The following is a 19,411-nucleotide window of genomic DNA, read 5'->3' as shown; positions in this document are numbered from 1 at the left end:
CCGACGCTGGGTGGGGGTGAGGGGCTGGCGGCAGCCCCGAGGCCACGGTGGGGACCTTTCTGCTTCTCTCTTTCCATCTCCCACAGGATTTTGCCCATCAGCCTCGCTTGGATAGTTCATCGGGATCCAGATCGGAGCAGACGTCCCGATGAGCCATGGGGTGTAACCAGACAGCAGAAATTCAGGGTGGCTTCACCGGGCACCCCCAGAATCCCCCCGTTGCAGATCCCCCATGGGGACTAAGGAAAAAAGGCCTCCTGGAAGGCATCCATGGGATGGAGGAGGTCGGGGGGAAGACTCACATGGCCCCTGGTTTTTGGGGGGACCCCATAAGGTTGCAGCACTGCTGGGGTTTGTTCTCTGATCCCAGTGGGACTGCAGGATGCTGATGGGTGTCCCATCCTCGCTGGCTGCAGGGCCACACTGTCACAGCACAGGGCCTCTAGGGGGTTACAAATCTCAGAAAATAAAGTTTTTTCCAGCAAAATCTATGGGCGGAGCAAGCTGAGGTCCCGTTGTGCTGAAGAGGCAACTTGGGATGGTGGTGGTACAGCTTTTTGAGGGAGGTGGGTAGAACTCCTCCTTGGGAAGGGAAACTGAGGCAGAGTGGGGTGACCCTCTGGGAAGTACCCCTGTGCCTCAGTTTCCCCCGGCTGCAGCCTGCTGTGCTGTGCCAGGGGGCAACAGGCCCTGTGAAGGTGGGGTGCAGTTTGGGAAGCGGGGGTTCTGGCTGCCTGGGCATGGGCCCCCAATGCGGGGGGGAGCAGGAAGGGGTCTGGGGGCACCAGGGGCTCTATAGGGGTATATGGGGCACCCTGGGGCTCTAGGGGGGCACATGGGTGTCCTGGGGGTACATAGAAGAAATATGGGGCTTTTTGGGGATGGAGCTGTATGGGGGGTAACTGGGGCAGTATTGGGGGGATAGGGCTTACCCTGGGGGTATGTGGGGGCATTAAGGCTGTATCGGGGTACACAGGCACCCCAGGGGTGTATGGGGGGCTCATGGGGCACGCCGGGAGGCTGGGTGCCCTGAGGGGGTGTGGGGCTCTCACCTGGGAGGGGGTAATCCCAGAGCATATAAGGGCACCCGCGGGGCCTAGGTCACCCCGGGGTAGGTGGGGCACCCTGAGGACAGACGGGGCACCCATGGAGCACTTTGGGGTGCATGGGACAGTCGGGATGCACGGGGCACCCTAAGGACACGTGCCCCCCTCTGCCTCCGCCCGGGGCTGTGGGGCAGGCAGGGGGGAGGAGGAAGGGAGGTGGAAGAGGAGGAGGAGGGAGGAAGGGGCGGTGATGCCGGGCGGCTCTGCCTTCCCGCTGCCCCCGCCGCGCCCGCGGAGAGCACGGAGGGACCCGCACCGGCTCCCCAGGTAGGGGACAGGGACGGGGACGGGGACAGGGTCACCCCCGAAGGGCTGCAGGGCCACCCCCGGGCAGGCGAACCCCCCGGGCAGGGAACCTCGCCCGCAAGGTACGAACCCCCCAGGTAGGGGACCGGGGCCACCTCAGGTAGGGACCACCCCAGGAAGGGGAGAGGGGACACCCCAATATGGGACACGGGACCCCCCACGTGATGGGATAAGGACTGCAGAGCCTTCCTGGGATGAGACAAGGGGACCAAGAGCCACCCCCAAGGAAGGGACGGGGACTCTCCCAGGGAGGGGATGGGGGACTCCCAGGCAGGGGGACACAGTGGGGCCACCGCCCCATAAGAGACAGGGCACTCCCAGGTAGGGGACAGGGAGCTGTGGGGCTGCATGGTGGGACACAGGGGATGGCAGGGGGGCTGCAAGGCCCACCCCCCAGGTGGGGGACAAGAGGACAGTGGCACCACTCGGGGTGGGGGGAGAAGGGACACCAAGCGTTGTGTTCCCCCATCCCATCCCTTTTTCCTTGGGCATCCTCGGGGCACCCTCTGACAGGTCCCCGGGGCAGGGGACAGAGTTGAGGTGCAGCTCTTGAGGGCTGTGTCCCATCCCACTTTTGGGGGGTGTGGGGATACCCCATACATGGCCCTATCCCCATCAATCCCACCTGAGCTCCCATCCCAGGGGATTTTAGGGAAACTGGGGCTGTTCCCTCCCAGTGTGGCCTTGGCCACCCCAAACCAGGATGGAGCTACATGGGGAAGGCGGCCCCCCATTAATGCCCCCCTCAAGCCTCGACCAGCCCGGTGGCCCCCCGCTGGGGGGGACCCGGGGGTACCGCCACGGGGCCGCCGGGATGCCGTCAGCCCCGGCACAAAGAGGAATGCGATGAGCACATGGTTCTCATTAACCCCGGAGAAATTTTTTTTTTTTCTTTTTTAGGTTGGTTTTTTTAAATGATTATTATTTTCTTTTCCCCCCCAGTTTTCTGCAGCTCTGCTGGGGAGGAGGAAAAGCGGCGGCTCCGGTGGGTGAGGAGTTGGGCGAAGGCCGGTAGCGCCGGAGCCCGTCCGGGGTTTTGCCGGCGGGGAGGGAGGGGAAGAGGGAGCGAAGTGCTCGGGGTTCTTTTTCCTCTTTAATCCCTTCCCTGCTTGAGTCAGAGGCTGAAGTCACCGGCAGGAACATCCCGAAGCTTTTCCCCCCCCTCGGGGAGTCTGTCTGCCCCTGAAAGGATGTGCTGACTGCCGTGAGTGGGATTTTGGGGGAGCGGAGCTGCATGAGACTGGGAACTCATCACACAGGTATTTCTCAAGCTGCCGATTCACCTCAGGGATGAATCCTACTTCACCAACACAGCGCCCTGACTAAAGCCTCAGGGCTCCCCCCCTTCAAACCATTCCATTTGGGAAGGCGAAGCTTCGCCCCAGCTGCTTTTCCCATTGGGAAGTTGGATAAACAGCCCTTTTCCTTCCTGAGCAGGGTTTCTCAGGGTAGGGTGCATCCTGCCTGTGCTGCCGGGTGCTGCTCAGGGGATGTGTCGATGTCGGGGACATGGTGATTCACAGCACAGCGCCTCAGTTTACCCACCTGGGGAAATAAAAGGGGGGTTGTGCTGAGCTGGAAATGACTGGCAGGGAATTGGAGTTAGGGAGGGAGGGAATGGGGATGTAGAAACATTCAAAAAAAGGGGTTGCCAAAGCAAAATCCTATTGCAGCTCTGTTTTTTAAAAGGAAAGGTGGGTTATTTCCTGCTGTTCATGGGGAGTTTAATCACAGGTGAGTGGGAGCAATAAGAGGAAATACAGGGGATTCAAACGCTTATGAAAAGGTGGGATTTGGCCACAGAGGTGTGAAAATGGGAGATACCAGCTGCTGCCTCACCAGGAACTCTGTACCCTGTGTCCTCCCAGGCACGAGACCATTTATTGCTGTGACGTGGGACGGGGTTCCTTCTCCCTTTCCGGGAGAAGGGAGGCGGGTTGATGCCGAAGGGCAACACGGCTGCAGGAGCTGCCAGTGCGCCCGGGAGTTTTACTCTCCTTTTTTCTTATTTTCCCTAGAATTAACCCCTGATCCAGCCCTTCCATGGCTTCAGCGATGTTGCCGGGGAAAGCAGAGAAGAGAATCGCTTCGTCCATTTTCATCACCCTCGTGCCACCACGGAGGGACGTGGCCACCAAGGAGAAAACCCAACGGGAGCCACAGCCGGATGGTGCCGAGGTCCCTGGCACCCATCACCCCCAGATCCTGCTGTCACCCCCTGCCTTGCCCAATGGAGGTGAGGGGTGTCCATGGGGGGCTGCGAGCAGTGGGGAAGGATGATGGTGGGGCCAAGGAGGTTGTGGGGATACTTTGCTAAAGGATGCGCGTACAGAAGGGGATGTGGGGGTATTTTTGGGGGGGTTATTCCCTAAATCCCTGCACCCATCCCGGGATGGATCTGGCAGCTCCTGGGGAAGGACTGTGTTTGCTCTCCATTGCCGGGTGCTTATCAGTGCTGTTTGTCCCCTCTGGCCATGATGGCGTTTGCTTTTGGGGCAGGTCAGCAAGCGCTGCTGCAAAGCTGTTGGGGCGTTATTGTGACAGGGTGTTATCATGATGGAGTGTTACCGGACATTACTGATCCCCTAAACCCCCCACATCTGTCTGTTGCCACAGAAACCCACCCAGTGGCCTCTGTACCTTCATCCCCACCGGTCCTCACCCTCTCTGAAGTGCCCCAGCCCTTGTCTGCGGAGGCGCTGGGTCTGGCACTGGAGCAACTGGACATTGCAGCACCTGCCACCCTCCAGGTGAGGATAACAGGGTGAAGACCCCCAGTGCCTCAGTTTCCCCACCTGCAAGGGCATAAGTAACATGGCTTTGCCCTTCCCCACTTGCCAGGCCCCTTCCACCTGCCCTGCTGAATTGAAGCCGCCCACATTTTGCCAGGAGCAAGCAGGCAAGCAGCAGTGGCAGGATGCAAATGGGTACCCAGAGAGGGACAGCTCCAGAGGTAAGGGGAGACCCAGCTGTGCACAGGCTCATCCCCACTTGGGGAAACTGAGGCACGCAGCTCCGAACCACTCTCCCTGCTTCTTGCAGACATCTGTGCCTTCTGCCACAAAGTGCTGGGGCCCCAGGAGCCGACGGTGGAGGCGATGCGGAAGCAGTACCACCCTGACTGCTTCACCTGCCGCACGTGCCACCGGCTCCTGGCCGGGCAGCGCTACTTCCAGAGAGATGGGTGCCCCATGTGTGACACCTGCTTCCAGGTACCCATCCTCCTTCAGGGAAAACCAGCACCCTTGGAACATCCCTTGGGGCATGGGCTGGTGTCTCATGGCATGTGTTCCCTGAATTCCAGGCCACGCTGGAGAAATGTGCGAAGTGCCAGGGGCTGATCACGGAGCATATCATCCGTGCCCTGGGCAAGGGCTACCATCCCAGCTGCTTCTCCTGCGCTGCGTGCAGCCGGGCCATCGGCACCGAGAGCTTTGCTGTGGATGAGCAGGGTGACGTGTACTGCGTGCCCGACTTCTACAGGTGGGCAGTGGGGGAGTGTCTCACACACTGGGAGTTGGATTTGGCTTGTCCCCGTCACCCGGCAAGGCTCACGCTGCTTCCGCTTGCTCCCATCAGGAAATACGCTGCGGTGTGCAGCGCCTGCGAGCGCCCCATTGTCCCCCACGAGGACGAGGACACCTACAAGATCGAGTGCCTGGGACGCAGCTTCCACGAGAGCTGCTACCGCTGTGAGGTATGGCCCCGGGGGTTGGGGAGGGCCCCCAAAGCCTAGGAGGTGGCACTGAGCCTTGGCTGAGCACAGACACGCAGGATGGCAGCACCCACGGTTGTTTTTTAGCCCCCGGTTTATCTTACCAGTAATGGGGAGAGGGAAAATAAATAAATTGGGTGGTGGTGATGATGATGTGTTTGGAGAGCTTCAGCTTTGCACACTTTTGATGTAATTTGTCACTTTTTCGGAGTGCTGGTGGGTTTTGCAGGGAAAGTAGGATGTAACACAACACAGGGACCGCTAAAATGTGGCTTCCTTTCTCCCTCTTGCCCTCAGAGCTGCAGGATGCCCTTGTCGCCAGAGCTGACAGAGAATGGGTGCTACCCCCTGGACGACCACCTCCTCTGCAAGTCCTGCCACGTCCGCTGGCGCAACGAGTCATCCTGCTGAGACCCTGCAGCTCATCAATCTCCCTCTTCCAGTGCCAGACACCAAAAACGGGGTGTTCCCACTGGGATACGCCCTGTGGCTGATCCTGGGTGCTTGCTGCACCTCCAAATTACTGCAGAACTGGGTTTTCATCACCAAAATGTCCCCAGGACCCTGACCCGGTGGGCTGGCGGGGTGGAGAATTGTGGATATGTCCCGGCACAGCTCTGCACTCATCATGAACATAAAATGCCCTGACAGAGCAGCAATGGCAGAGGAGTGAAGGTTTTAATCTGTATTTCTTCTTTTAAACTCCATTTTCAAGGCCAGTTTGGTTTTCTTGGGTGGTGGTTCTTTCTTCTTGAGCTTCCTTGGGGTTTCACTGAAGTGTTTCTCTCTGTGGAGAGCGGGCACTGATTTAGTTACTCAAAGTTAAATAAAACCCCAAGTTTAAAAACTCTCATTCCTTTCATCCACCCTGCATTCCAAACCTATCAAATCCAAGTTTAAAAATAAGGAAAAAAAGCTGGTTTTGGATTTTCTAGGCGTGGCAAGAGTCGGTTCACTCAGGTCCATAACAGTTGATTTTGGAGTGTAGCGATTTGGCAGATGCTGCTGTCACCTGGGGGAGAGGTGAGTTGGTTTTTAGGGTGGATTTGGGATTTGGCGATGTGCCGCAGTGTTGATAAAAGGGGTTTTGGTGTGGTTTGAGGTTTTTTTTGCTGACTGACTGTCCTGAAGCCGGTAGAGGGCAGCCAGAGCACGAATTCCTCCATCAGGCATGAAAACTCGAGCTAAAAGCATCCCGAAGGGCCGGGATGCAGGGAAAGATGGACAGCCCCATTTCTGCATGTTATCCAAGATTCTATCGCTCTGCCAGTGGAAGCTTTTTGATCTTCTCTCAGTCCAGGCCTCAAACCAGCAGAAACGTTTCTCTGCGTGCCCAACATCTGTGCAACCGATGTTGCTGGTGCTTAGTGGTTTTGTTTGCGAGGGCGTTGCAAACCACGCAGAGAAACTTTTTAACTTTCTTTTTAACCGAAAGTGCTTAAAAAGCCACAAATCAAGAGCAGAAAATAGCAAGAGCATGTGAGATGATGTTTAATGCTTTCCTGATGGAAAATGGGAGCTGTAAGTAAAGAAAACAACCACCAGACCAGCAGCTCCTGGGTCACATACAACATCTCTCCAGCGTGTGCCGTCTTTATGAGTGAAGGGGTTAATGTTGGTTAATTAATCACATCAATAACTATTTCCTGATGACTCTTCCCCGTCTACAAAGCTTATTACTCAGCGTTCGTTAACGAGCATCTCCGGGCCATCAATCAGGTCATAACTTGCTTTAAACATATTTATAAATAAGTTGTGGTCTGTCCCAGTCACGTAAGTTGGTGGCTTTGGGTCCAGTTGGGTGGGAACTCCTTGTCCCATGCCAGGAAATTCCTGTGCTCCATGTCAGCTCTCACTTTCCAAAGCTTCTTGCACTGTGAGGAAAATCTGGCATCAAAATGATGCTAAAAAAGTAAAAAGATGTGGCAGTGGCCAAAGGGAGCAGGAAAAAGAAGGTCCAGAGGGCAAAGGGCTGCTTGCTTTTTGTAATATGGATATTTTTCCACGCAAGGTTTTTGGGGAGGATGGAAGTGCAACGCTGAGTGGTGTTTTGGATGTGTTATTGCAAGCTGCGCTACCCTTCCGCAGAGGAATGGTGGGAAGGAGTTGGGTATTTCCCCCTTGGAGCCTTCCAGGATGGGCTGTTGGCACTGGGACTGCGGAATTTTTGGCTGGAGGTAGGCAGGGAAATGCTTTTATTTACAGGCAGCCTTGGAGAAGGTCCTGGAAAGCAGGGAGAAAGGAAAGGCACTGCTGGAGAGTTTGGCAGCATGGTGAAGGGATGTGACGTGGCCAGATTTGGCGTGATTTTTCAGGAGTGGAGGGTGACAAGGGACAGGGATACATGGACACACGTAAAAGGCTGATTTAAGCCATCTTCTTCCCAGATAAAGGGAAAAGCACTATGAGCCGAGGTGCGGGGAGCACTGCTTTGCCTGAAAAGCCTCCCTCGGGAGGAGCTCGAGGAATTCTGAGCTGCATGCAGGAGATCCTGCAGGGGTGAGACTGCAGGAGCTGGATCCTGTCCCACTGCCGAGCAAACCCAGATTGGCTGCAATGGCTCAGCCTGTCCTTGGGCTTCTCACCCTGTCACGAGTTCTTCTGCAAGCACCCAGGTCTGCAAAAATAAACCAACCACATATCCTGCCTGGAAAAATAACATTTTGGGGCTCCAAAGCTTTGTGGAGTCCCCCCCGGGACCACCCAGGTGTAAAACCCACTCGCTGTCCCTCCTCTTGTCCCTGTAGCAGTGCCAAAGGGCAGCGAGGATCCCAGCGCTCTGAACTGCTCTGGCCCTTCCCTTGGCTGCTGCAATAGCCCCGTCAGCTCTTGCAATCCCTGTTGGCAGGCCGAGGAGAGCGGGAAGGACCTGGCTGCCTTCCAAGGAGCAGCAAATGCAAATATTTCCTCACTTCAGGCTGGGTGCGGCCCGCGGATAAAATTTCCTCGGGCTTTCCCAGCGAAGGCATCTGATATCTTGCTCTGCTGCGAGGCCAACTTGCTCCCAGGAATACAATGGTGCATCCCATAAAAAAACCCCAAAGGTTATCTTTTTACAACTCAAAGGACTGCCCGATTTTTTAAAAAGAGGTTTTGAATTGAAGAAGGAGCTGCCAGGCACAGCTGTAGTGGTTTTAAATTAGTGGTTTAAGTGTTGTTTCATTTAAAAAAAAAAAAAAACCCTTTTTGCAGGTTTCTTTGGAAAATGGAAGATTTATAGTGTGGCACAAGGAAAGTGGGATGATAGAGGGGCTGGAAAAGGTGCTGGGAACAGGGTTGGGTGCTGGTGATGGTTTTTCTCAAATAAGATAGAAAGAGCTGCAAGAAAACTGGGTTTTTCCTTTGGAGCCCAGGTTAATGGCAGCCACATCCCAGCCGGCTCCCTGCAGCGTTGTTCTTCCCCATAGAGCATTCAGACTTATTTTCTGCACTTTCCTGTCTTTGACACAGCCTAAAAAAATTATATTTCTTAAATGAAAAGCAGTCTGATCCTGCTGATTCTGGGAGAGACAAAAACCAGCAGGGATTATAGCAGGAACAGCCCAAGTCTGGATTTCTCCAGCTCATGCAGCACAGGTGGGATATATACATATACATATATATATATGTATGTATTTTATATATATATATAACTGTATGCTAATATTCTCCTTTTTTCCCAATTTTCCTGGCAAAATGGAACCACCCACTGCCACACTGTAGTTTTAAAACACATTGGTTTTGATAGCAGGATGGGAAAGGGATGAGGTGAGTGCGCAAGCGCGTTACCAGGCTGCGAGTGCTACACTGGCTTCTTTATAAAATAAAGGATAAAAAGCCCAACCCACCCTATTTCTGAAAACAGATGCATAGCACATGCCTGCGAGCAGCGTTTTGCTATTTCATGTCCCAGATTTCCTTCATTGTATCAGTGATTACAGCATCCTGCAGCCCTGTTTCCTGAAAATTACCGATTTTCACCCAGATTTGGCTTTGAGTGCATCAAGTTATATCTTTATTTTGCTGGAACGTCCACTAGAGCAGTGTGAGTGAGGTGTTTTATTAAAATAAAAACATGGATATTTTTCGAAGAGGTTATCCCCTTTGTCAAGGTGGATTATTGACCTCAGGGATTTATCACTGGTGTAAAGAAGTGGAGAAGGACGAGGAATAAATATATATAATATAATAATATATCCCTTAATTCTCAGTGCGGCTAAACTTTTCCTCACAGCCAAACTGGGGAATATGCTTTAATCTCATTTATTGGATTGCTTCATCTGAGTATGGATTTTTTTTTTTTTTTTTTTTTTCTGAAGCGATCGGGCTCTAGACGGGGAGTTAAGGACAAAATGTTTCATGAGGAAAAAGAGAAATCCCTGAAGAAAAAAGAAAAAACGAGGAGGAAAAGGAGGGTTTGGGCTGACAAAAGGCGGCGCCGGCCGGGGCTGCCCCTCAGGCGCTGCCCCCCCGCGCTCCGGGCACGGCGGAGGTGCTCTGATCCTGTGTGAATCCCCTTCGGGCGGGCGGCGAAAGAGTTGTGGGTGAAACCTGACCTTCTTCTTCTTCTTCCCCATCCCTCCTGCCCTTTTCTCCTCGCCTCCTGTGAAAAAGGATGTGAAAATGGCCAGAAATGGCGCATTTTCATTCAGCCATGGCAGAGCCCCCGGTTTTCTCCCCTCACCTCAGGCCACCGCTGCCTCACCCCTACTCCCCCCCGGTCCCCCAGTGTTACCCTTAAAATGTTATTTTATCCCTCACAGCCAAAGGTTTTTGGCCCAGAATTGCGCTTTCCACACGCCACTCACCCTCCCCTTCATCATCACCACACGCACGCCCAAGGTGGGTAGTTTTATGCCTAATTCTCTGCTTTTCCACCGCTTTTGTCCTTTGCAGGGGTTGAAGCCGCCATCTCCCGCTCTCTTCACGGCATGGAAAATCCCCAAAAGTGCTTAGGGGAAAAAAAAAAAAAAACCAAACCACCAAGAAAAAAAAAAGTCCCAAACGCCCGAGGATTGATTTATCATCGGAGCCGGAGTGGTGTGGGAAGAAGCCATCGCTGCTCGCCTGCTCCCCACAACAGTTTGCCCGCCATTCGCTTAATTAAAATCATATATTGGTGTGATCAGACGTGGTAATACCATTTAAAAAAAACCCCAAATCCCGTAACATCCACACGCTCGTTGTTGGAGGCTGCAGCCAAGGTACCACGCTTTTTTTTTGTTTTAAATATTTTTTTTAATGTTGCATTACCCTTTTTTCTGCATCACGGTGTTGTTACAGGCTATGACATTGCCTCTTATTTCTTAAAAGCTACGTCCCTAAAATACTGGGTTTTTTCCCATAGAATTGCAGATTTAGGCCTATACAGATGCTCTTTTATTTCAGCAGATACAGAAATACTTACATATATAAAAAATATAAATATATAAATACTGCTATATAATTCATATTTTTATAGATATGTCCTTTTCCCAGGGATTACTTAGAATATAAAATAAGCCCACACACTTAAAAACTATAATTTAATTATATATAATCACTGTAACTTTGGTCCGTATATATCTTCGATTTTATATACATGTATTACCTTTGTTTTCCTCCATTGGTTTCCTACTACAATGTATCCTAAAAGCAGGAGAAAAAATGCCACCAAAAATAAAAATAAAAGAAGAAGAATAACAAAAACCAACCCATCTCTTTTTTCACAGTCCATGATGGAAGTTTGTGCCTGAATGTTTTTATTTGTTCCACAGAGATGTAGATTTTCCTTGGGAGATTTGGGAAGGATTATTTTTTAATGAAAAAGAGGAAAAAAAAGACACCCAGAAAAAACAAAAACAAAACAAACAGTGAAAAAGAAACAAAAAGGAAAAGAAGCACAACAAAACCAAACCGCAGTAAGTGAAGCTGCAAATGCAACCGAACAGTCCGGATCAGACAACTCATTGCACAAGAAAAGAGGATAAATGGAACTGCTATGGCCGGCTTTGCTGTAGATCCAGGAGGAGGGATCAGCTCCTTTATCCCACCATCTCGCGCTCCAAACACCACCATTTTTTTTCTTTTTTTTTTCTCTCTCTCTCTTTTTTTTTTTTTTTTTAATGTGCTTTGTTGGAGCGTTTTGTTTCCAGCCGAGGCGGCTGCACCATCCCCCGACCCGGGGCTGCCAGAGCCGCTCGGGGGCTTCACTTTTACAGAGATCTCTGTTTTTCCCCGGCCTTGTGCAATCCTCTCCCTTTTATTACAAGGGTTTTTTTTTCCTCTCCCCTCTGCGGCTATAAAGGTTTCTCTCTCCAGCTTGGCTGCTTATTCCAGAAGTTTCCACGGGGGCGGAGAGCCCCCACTGCGGCGCCTTTGCCGCAGCGCCGGGCAGGAGGAGGAGGATGCGGAGGATGCACCACCTCTCCCTGGCTGGGAGCCTCATTCCAAGCCTCTCCCCCTTGCTCCATTCGCCCAGCCTTGAAAACAGAGCGCTGGGAGGTGTTTGCAACTTGGTGGGTTTTGGGGGCTTTTTTTATTTTTTTTTTTTCTAAATAAATGGAAAGCAGAGCTGTGGCTGATGGAGCTGGATGAGGCAGGGCTGGCAGCGCCGCAGCCCTGCTCCGGCGTGGCCATGGCACCGATGGCATAAGTGACCTTTCCCAGGCACTGGGAGGGGGGATTCCCCCCCTGCCCCAGCATGCTCCTGCTCGGAATTCATTTTAAATAGCAGGAGTATTATTTTTTATTTTCTTTTCCCCCTCCCCTTTCTCCTTCACTGTTTTTTTTTTTCTTTTCTGAAGCTTCCTCATGATCTTTTATTTTTGTCCTGTGTGTGTTTTGAATTGCGTTTTAAAATTGCCCAGCTGGAGACAAGGCTTGATTAGAGCTGGAACAATAGCTCCCTTTTATTAATAACGGGAAGGATTTACAATCGTACAGCACCTTCCTTGGAAAGCTTTCCAAACCATTTGCAAACACTCACAAATTTCAGATTGCGCAGCCCTTGGCTGTGAGGTGGGTAAGTATTTAAATGGTGCCACCACCCAAAATCACCTCGGTGGCAAACCTCCGATGGTGGGGGGCTGGGGTGGGGTGGGGTGTGGGTCTGGCTAAAAGCTGTAACCTGAATCTGTAGATGCAGAGTATTTTCTGCGTCCTGGGAACTGGGCTGTTCTCCCTCCGACCACGTAGCTTTCCAGAGCTGAGCTGTGGATTTGCTGCATGTCAGTAAACATCTGCTTATGGATTTTTTAATTTTTTTTTTTTTTTAAATCCATTCCCTTTTTGCAGTCCCCAAGTGACCTCCTGCAGCGCTGCCTTCACTGTAGTTCCACCACAGCTTTGCACTGGAGCACTAATGTGTGTCCCTGCGAGCCAGAGTGACCTTGCTGGGGGGGACTGGGCCCACCGAGTGATTCAGGTGCTCTGCTTTGATCCCAAATACCTGTACCCTGTTTTTTTCCAGCACATCCCCTCATGCAGGGGGATGCTGCTGTTATGGGTTAAAGCTGTTTCATGCCTTATTTTTTTTTCCTCTGTGTTTTTTTTTGGGGGTTTTTTTTTTTGGTCTTGTTGGTTTGGTTTGGTTTTTATTTCCAAGGGAAACAATGTATTGTTTATGTAACCCCCGTCCACAGCAGATCCCTACAAACCACGCAGGGATCCAGGAGTCACCCAGGCAGTGGGATCTGGTCTTGCCAGGAGCATGAGGGACAAGGCTCCAGCCATGTCTGCATGTGTCACACATGGGCCACACAAACCTGCAGTGTTCCTGTGGTTACTTCTGTCTGCAGAGCATGAGTGGGTCCCAGGGTTTCCCCTTCCCACTGCTTGCTGGTTCACAAAGGCTGATGCTTCTGGAAAAAGCTCTGCCTTGTGGCCTTTAAAATAAATAAATAAAGCGGCACTGCTGTGGATTAGTCATCCTTATTTTTGAAGGAAGCTGTTTGCCAGCGCTGTCCGTATCACGCATGTGCATGTGAGATGGGAACTCCAGAAGGCTGGTAATGCGCTCTGCTCGCTGCTCCTTGGAGCTCAGCCAGCCGGGCTTCATTGAGCTGTTCCTGGCAGGTGGAAAAACCGACAGTCCAGCTTTCCAGACCTTTCCCTCCTTTTTTTTCAGCGCTGGAATCTGCATTGGCAGGTGTGCAAATGTGGAGACTGTAACAGCAGCAAGTGAGGATGGATGAGCTGTTTTCTGGGGTCACGTCCAACTCCAGAGAAGAAACCGTGGTGATTTATAATTTTTTTCTTGTCTCTGGTAGGTTTTACTCTGAGCTCCACTGTATCTTGTGAGAAGACTGAGTTTGACCCTTTTGGCTACTAAAAATGGTTGTGTTTTTAAACCTCGGTGCTTTTTCCCTTCCCTGTGGTCATGCAGAAGAGCAGGCAGTGCAATTAAACAGTACGGCAAAGGGCAGCTCCCTCCCCCTTTCCCTTTCAAAAAATCCAGAGTTGTGTGTCTTGAACTGCTGCATAGGCAGAAAACATACAAAGCCCTTGTCAGCATTGTGCTGATGTGTGGCACATTAAAAAAAATACACACAAAAGGGGTGGGGAGAGCGGGTGCCTCCAGGGAGCAAAACTGTGGGGCCCCTTTCCCTCCAAGCCTACAGACCTACGTGAGATATTCTATTCCTCCTAATTTTGCTCTGGCAAAGGCAGTGGAGGTTGGAGGGAGTGTTGAACATCTTAAATTGTGTTGATGAAGATCAGGGTCCCCTTGAGTTATAGTTTTTTGTCTGAACTTTCTCCCGCGAGATGCAGCTGGTTTATTACTCCATTTCTCAAAGTCCTGCTCGCGCGCCAGGAATAAGGAAAATGCTTCTTTACTGGGTGTCATTTCTTTTGTTGTGTTGCAAAGGTAATAAAAAGCACCTGGTGCTGGTCTCTCCCAGGTCACACATGACTTGGAGGCACAGCTTCCCGCAGTCATTAGTGCACAGGGAGTGCTGGTGGTCGTTAGCCACCCTTAATGAGGATATCAGCATCGAGATTCCATGGATGCCACTGGCTGACCAGGCCCTGGAGAAGCCCCTTAGGAGAAATGATTTCACTGACTGGTTGCTGCAGGGATTTCTAGCACAGCTACGACTTTATCCTTTTTTTTTGGCCAAAATTAAGCACAGGGTGAGGATGAGGTGGCCACGCCAGATTTCATACCCTGCTCCCTGTGGTAGAGCTGGTGTGTGAACAGTGGCTGTAGCTCCTGTGCCTAAAGCCTTGTTTGGAATAAGCCAGTGTGGACAGGGATTTGGATTTTATTCCCTCATTAGGGCTGTGATGGTTTGGAGATACACCTTGTACTCTTCATAGGCCTTTGCTGGCAGGGAAGTTTGGAGGAGCAAGAAGCTGCCTGTTGGGATGATTCCACATTTTTCAGGCTGGCACACCCTGTGGGACTCTTAAATTACTTTCCTTTGGCAGTTTAGGATAAACGAGTGAGAATTGCCTTCTGAATGCTGAACTTTTACCACCCTGAAGAGTTACTCGAGCTACATATGTGATATTTCCAAGCTAAACAAAACCTGAATTTCCAGTGCCAAAGAGCCATACAAACCTCCACTCCTCTGTACAGGAGAAAACCACGGTCGTCCAAACTTTGCTCTTAGCCCAAAGAGTTAAAAAAATGCAGTTTGAGATCTGCAGAGATGAAAATAAAAGCCAAAGGCAGACAAGAAACTTCTCCTGTGCCGCATTGAAGGAGAGGCTTTCGAGCGCAGCAGGTGTCAATGCGCAAACATTTCTCTTTGTGCTTTCTCTGGAGTGAAGGAGTGAGAACTCCACAGACATGGGGTTGCTCCTCTTAATTTAAACACCCTCATGTTTCTGCGGTATCAAAATGGTGTTTGATGAAACCAAAGCTCAGATGGTGGTGGCTCAGTGGTTTTTTTGTGCTGGGTGTGCTGATCAGTCCAATGTGGAATGTGGGAAGAGCAGCCTGTAGTTTGCAGGTTTGGACTGTGGGGTTTGTGCTAAAGCCTTGTCCTGTAACATTTCCAGTGTAATTTCTGAGATTTTTTTAACCCCATTGCAAAGAGGAAAAAATCACATCTGGATGTAGAGTTAGAACAACAATTAGGTGTTAAAAATGGCAAAGTATAGGATTCAGTGATCTCACCAGGCCTAGGGGATTTATATCCTTTGCAGTTGTCCTGTTTGGGTATCAAATCACATGGAACTAGGGATTTTTTATGTTTGTTTTCTTTGGTTTTCCCTTAAAATGCAATCTTTTGCAGCCTGGAAGGCCACAGTCCTGTCTAGTGATGAAAGCCCTGTGTTTGGGTAGAGCCCTTGTGAGGTGAGCAGACACAGCTCTCTGGCATGTGGCTGTACAGGAGTTTGAGGGCAAGGGAAGGCAGGGCAGAAGCTGGCACTGTGATATTCCTATTTTTTCCCAACAACAGGCTAAAAAAAGGTGTTATTTCTAATATATCTACCACACCATAAGCGAGAGTAAACTCTTGTGCAGTCCTATGTCGGCATATGGGTTTTGGTTGTGTGGCTCAGCCATCACACTGGGCTCTGCTGCTGAAGAAACCTCTGGTTCTTTGTAGTAAGGAATTTTAAAAACAGAAATGTGCTTTTATATAGAGATAAAAATGGGTTCAGTGTCAACTGAAGTCCAGGGGCCCCTGTATATTGGGGCTGTGGGATGTGACTGGTGCTAAGCCACTGGCTAAAATGGTAGCATGTTGTCGCAGCTCCTATCCCTGGCACTGTGGATAACAACACCACAGGGAAGAGCATTGGAAAATAAATTACTAAATTCTGCGTTTCAAAAATGTGAAGGGAGTTTTCTGCACAGAGTCATCTTATCAGGAGGATCTGGAGCACTAACCCTCAAAAAGAACTGAAATCAAGAGCTTTATTAATATAAATCTGTGCTTTGTGTTGCTTAAGGCTCCAGAACCCGGCTCCGTGCTCCAAGCGTTTTCAGCCCCTAAGCCAATAACCTCTTGGCAACAAATGGGCCTAAATATCAAACAGCACCAATTCCTTCTTGGAGAAAATGAGCATAAAGCAGAATGGGTAAGCAATAAAATTAGGCCAGTAATTCAGGCTGGCTTAAAAAGGAGATAAAAGCCTAGCTGCAAATTTGATACTCAGCTGCCATAGTGTTCTTTTAATAAATACAATCAATGAGCAGGGAAGGCACATAAATACATTTTACCCTGACAAGATGGTGGCTGATGGAGCTGGTGTGCTCAAACAAAGGAACACTCTGATTGTTTCTTGGGGCTCTTTGCTGGGAAACCTCCTGCTTTTCTACAAAAAGCAAAGAAACTGGCTGTGCACTGGTGGTGGGGATAATCCTTGTGTGCCTGCTCGGATCCCTGTGAATCCTGGTTGATGTAGCCAGGGAGAGGTGTAATGTCTGCCTTTCCCAGTGCAACACACAGAGATGTTGCTGAGCCAGACGTGAGGGTACGAAGTTATGGCCTGAGCAAACAGAGCCCTGGTTGCTGTCCTTGTTCGGTATCTAATCTTTGCTTTTTGAAATGTTTGGTGAGCCGTCTTGGCAATGCGTGGCAGCTCCGCTGCTTGGGAAAGGCGCAGTGTTCAAAATGGATAAACCTGCCTTTTGAAGCATTGTGCCTGCCCACTTCTATTTATTGCTGTTTCCTCTTCAAAAAGTGGCTGCTGTGTGGACCCCAAGGATGTTTTCTGCTTTTCCTGCCCCCTTTTTTTTTTTCCTTCAAACTGGAGAGCTGCTAACTTTATTAGCGCCTTATATGGCAGCCCCATTTTCTCACGCCTTTAATGGCTCTTTTGATGTGTCCTGTTCTTGCCTTGCTTTTCCTGACATGAACATGGTGTTCAAGCTGAGATGGGTTTATAACCTTCTCCCTCACTAATAAATGGCCTGGCACTTTAATCCTCTCCAAGCACCGATAAGAAACATTGAGATGTTTTAACTGTGGGGTAGGCTGAGATGTCCAGAGATAGCTGGGCTCTCGGCTACACCCTCCCAGGAGTAATTTAAATTGTTCCTTGCAGTGTGTATCCCAAAGGCCAAGGGCCATCGGGTCATGGAGAACAGCTCAAGTCCCCTTGTCCTCAGCTGTTTGGCCCCTGGGAAGGGCAGCACACAGGGCAGTGCATCCGTGTTTCACCCTGGGTGATTGTCATGCTGTCACTCGTGGCAGGACACTGGGCTGGCACAAACGTGTGTCCGTTCTACAGACACAGGGATGGTGTTGGTCTTTCATCACAGCCCCTCTGGCCTGCTGAGGGGAGGGTTATACCTGCTCTGGTCTCCAGCCTCAGTCTGTGTTCTTTGAAATCTTCGACTGAGCTGGAGGGATCTGGTTACAGCAGCATCGCTGGTGCGGCTGCAACTGGGAACAGTTTCCCTGCAAAGCACTTGAAGAGTATTGGGATGGTCCAGAGCTTTGTTTTGCGTCACCAGCTGGCCTTTGTGCTCCTCTTCCAGCTGGCTGTTGTGTACATGGAACCCTCCTGGCACTCGTCTCAACCCTCTCCTGTCAACAGTCGATGGCTTTGTTTGCGACAGCTCCCAGCCCCTGCATGTCCTGTGAGATGCCTGGGTGACAGCAGTGACTCTGTGTGAGATTCCCTGGAAGGACCTGGGAGCTGGTATGGTTTCCTCATGTCCCTCAGAGGTGCCACCTCAGCAAGGAGGAAGAACAATTGGAATTGCAGTTGCAGCAAGTGCACTCCATCAGAGAGGGAGAATTCGTCATGGAGAAGTTGTTTGATTTTTTGGCGGTCTTGTTTTGGGTTTTTCCTCTCCAAAATGGAGAGCCCGTTAAAGGCAGAGACACGTAGGAACTGCTCCTTGGGCTTCCCACCAGGTAAAATGGAAAGCTGAGCCCAATTCCACGCTGGAAGCACCAGTGAAGCGTGTTGGCAGCGCATTTTCTCGTGCACACGTGGCTCCATCACGTTTCAAATAATAGATGGTTTGCGTGCAAGGAGGTGTTGGGATTTTTAATTAATTAGTAGATCCCAGTTTGGCAGAGCCCATCATCACTGGGGAAACTGAGGCATGGGGCTGCCAAAGGATGGGCTCACAGCCACTGGAGTTGGGGACAAGGCTCGGGGCCACCGCAGATCGAGTCCACGTGCGTCAGAGATCTGATTAAATCAAGAGATTTGCACGTTTGTTAAGCCACTACAGCTCAGTGACTTTGACCAGTAGCGAGGTGGACTTGTTGCCAGAAGGTTACGGTATCCGGCCGGACTGGGTGGCAAAAGGCAGCTCTGACAAACAAAACGTGGGTTTGATCAATACCAAAACGTCATCAGGAGACTTTGGCCATGGAAAATACTGAACTATGGGTTTGCTGTGTGGTGAAAGCAGTGAAGGTTTCAAACACCAACACTCGTGGCTGTGGGTGTGTGTTTTATCCTGACCTCAAGCTGCTCGGAGTCTCACAGTGGGAACCGGTTGGGCATTTTCCTTTTAGGACATAGGTGTTTTTATCAGTGCAGTGGCATGTTTTGAAAAGGAAAGAAGATCTTGTTGGTTGAAAAGTGTCTAGTCCTGTGTTGCAGAGCTGGCGTGTAACAGGTCAGGCAACTAGCGATGGGTGATATTGGCAATTTCTTCACCCCATGTTAATTAACGAGCTCTGCCAACCCCCGTGGGGGAGCGGGAGGGAGTTTCTCGTGTGTGGTTTTCAAGGCAACGTGGTCTCTGTTCTGTTGGAGGAAGTGCCTCAGGACAACGTGGCCACCCGATTTGGTGGAGGAAGCGTCTCAGGGTGACACATCGTCCCTGTTTCGGCAGACGGAAGAATTTGGAGCAGCCGGGGGGATTTGGTGACCCCCCTGCAGCCCCCCGGGGGGTTCCTGTTGCTCTGACCTTTGGAGCCATTAGAGGTACCAGAGCGCAGGGCCCTTGCTGCCACCACCTCAATCAATTTTTCACTTGCCTGTCTGGTGGGCACGGCCTGGGTGTGCACTCACCTGGGGATGAAGGTAGTTTGTGGCCCAGGATTTTGAAATCCTTATGGTATTTAGGGGAGCTGTAGGTTTGGAGGTCAGCAGGGGCCCCTGGCTGGGTGAAGCCCCTTTGAGCTGTGCCAGTGGGACCTTGCCCTTGCAGGGCAACCCATTCTGTCTCTCACAGCCCCCCATTACAACTCCCCCAGCCCAGCATTACTAGTGTCCCAGTGCCCCGTTTCTCACAGCCCCCCATCACAACTCTCACAGCCCCACTACAATTTTTAAAGCCCCCTGTAATGATCCTCACAGCTCCCCAATGCGACTCAGAACCCCCCGTTATGTCTGAGTCTCTCATTAACTCGCACAATCCCAAATCCCTCATCCCCCCGTTTCTCACACCCCCATA

General features: G+C 51.0%; 2 protein-coding genes and 1 long non-coding RNA gene across 6 annotated transcripts in view; all 3 read left to right on the top strand.

Moving 5' to 3' along the window:
- TMEM82 (transmembrane protein 82) overlaps positions 1-491 on the top strand; it is a 3,040-nt gene extending 2,549 nt beyond the window's left edge. The window contains exons 6-7 of the mRNA XM_017732698.1: positions 24-34; positions 87-491. Coding sequence (XP_017588187.1) covers positions 24-34; positions 87-152 — 77 coding nt within the window. The 3' untranslated portion in view covers positions 153-491. The remainder of the gene's footprint in view (positions 1-23; positions 35-86) is intronic.
- Positions 492-1,054: 563 nt separating this feature from the next.
- On the top strand, positions 1,055-5,980 carry FBLIM1 (filamin binding LIM protein 1). 3 transcript variants are annotated; one of them, XM_017732744.1, is made up of 9 exons: positions 1,055-1,474; positions 2,355-2,397; positions 2,531-2,671; positions 3,431-3,648; positions 4,029-4,162; positions 4,254-4,365; positions 4,455-4,624; positions 4,717-5,109; positions 5,425-5,980. In XM_017732744.1, the coding sequence occupies exons 4-9, from the start codon at positions 3,456-3,458 to the stop codon at positions 5,536-5,538; spliced, it is 1,116 nt and encodes a 371-aa protein (XP_017588233.1). In that variant the 5' UTR covers positions 1,055-1,474; positions 2,355-2,397; positions 2,531-2,671; positions 3,431-3,455; the 3' UTR covers positions 5,539-5,980. The 3 variants fall into 3 exon arrangements, with proteins under 3 accessions (XP_017588233.1, XP_017588232.1, XP_017588234.1); XM_017732743.1 differs by having other exon boundaries at positions 1,055-1,373; positions 2,355-2,671; XM_017732745.1 differs by having other exon boundaries at positions 1,058-2,671; positions 4,717-4,895; positions 4,992-5,109.
- Positions 5,981-9,577: 3,597 nt separating this feature from the next.
- Positions 9,578-18,591, top strand: LOC108446343. Of its 2 annotated transcripts, none has more exons than XR_001861512.1 (6): positions 9,578-9,646; positions 10,003-10,310; positions 10,863-11,006; positions 12,382-12,511; positions 13,214-13,351; positions 17,528-18,591. It is a non-coding gene; the product is annotated as an uncharacterized LOC108446343 (long non-coding RNA). The 2 variants fall into 2 exon arrangements; XR_001861511.1 differs by having other exon boundaries at positions 10,863-11,603.
- Positions 18,592-19,411: the final 820 nt, after the last annotated feature.

This window comes from Corvus brachyrhynchos, unplaced genomic scaffold (assembly GCF_000691975.1).
Source record: "Corvus brachyrhynchos isolate BGI_N302 unplaced genomic scaffold, ASM69197v1 scaffold215, whole genome shotgun sequence".
Taxonomy (NCBI): Eukaryota; Metazoa; Chordata; class Aves; order Passeriformes; family Corvidae; genus Corvus; species Corvus brachyrhynchos.
This window is presented reverse-complemented; position numbering and strand designations above follow the sequence as displayed.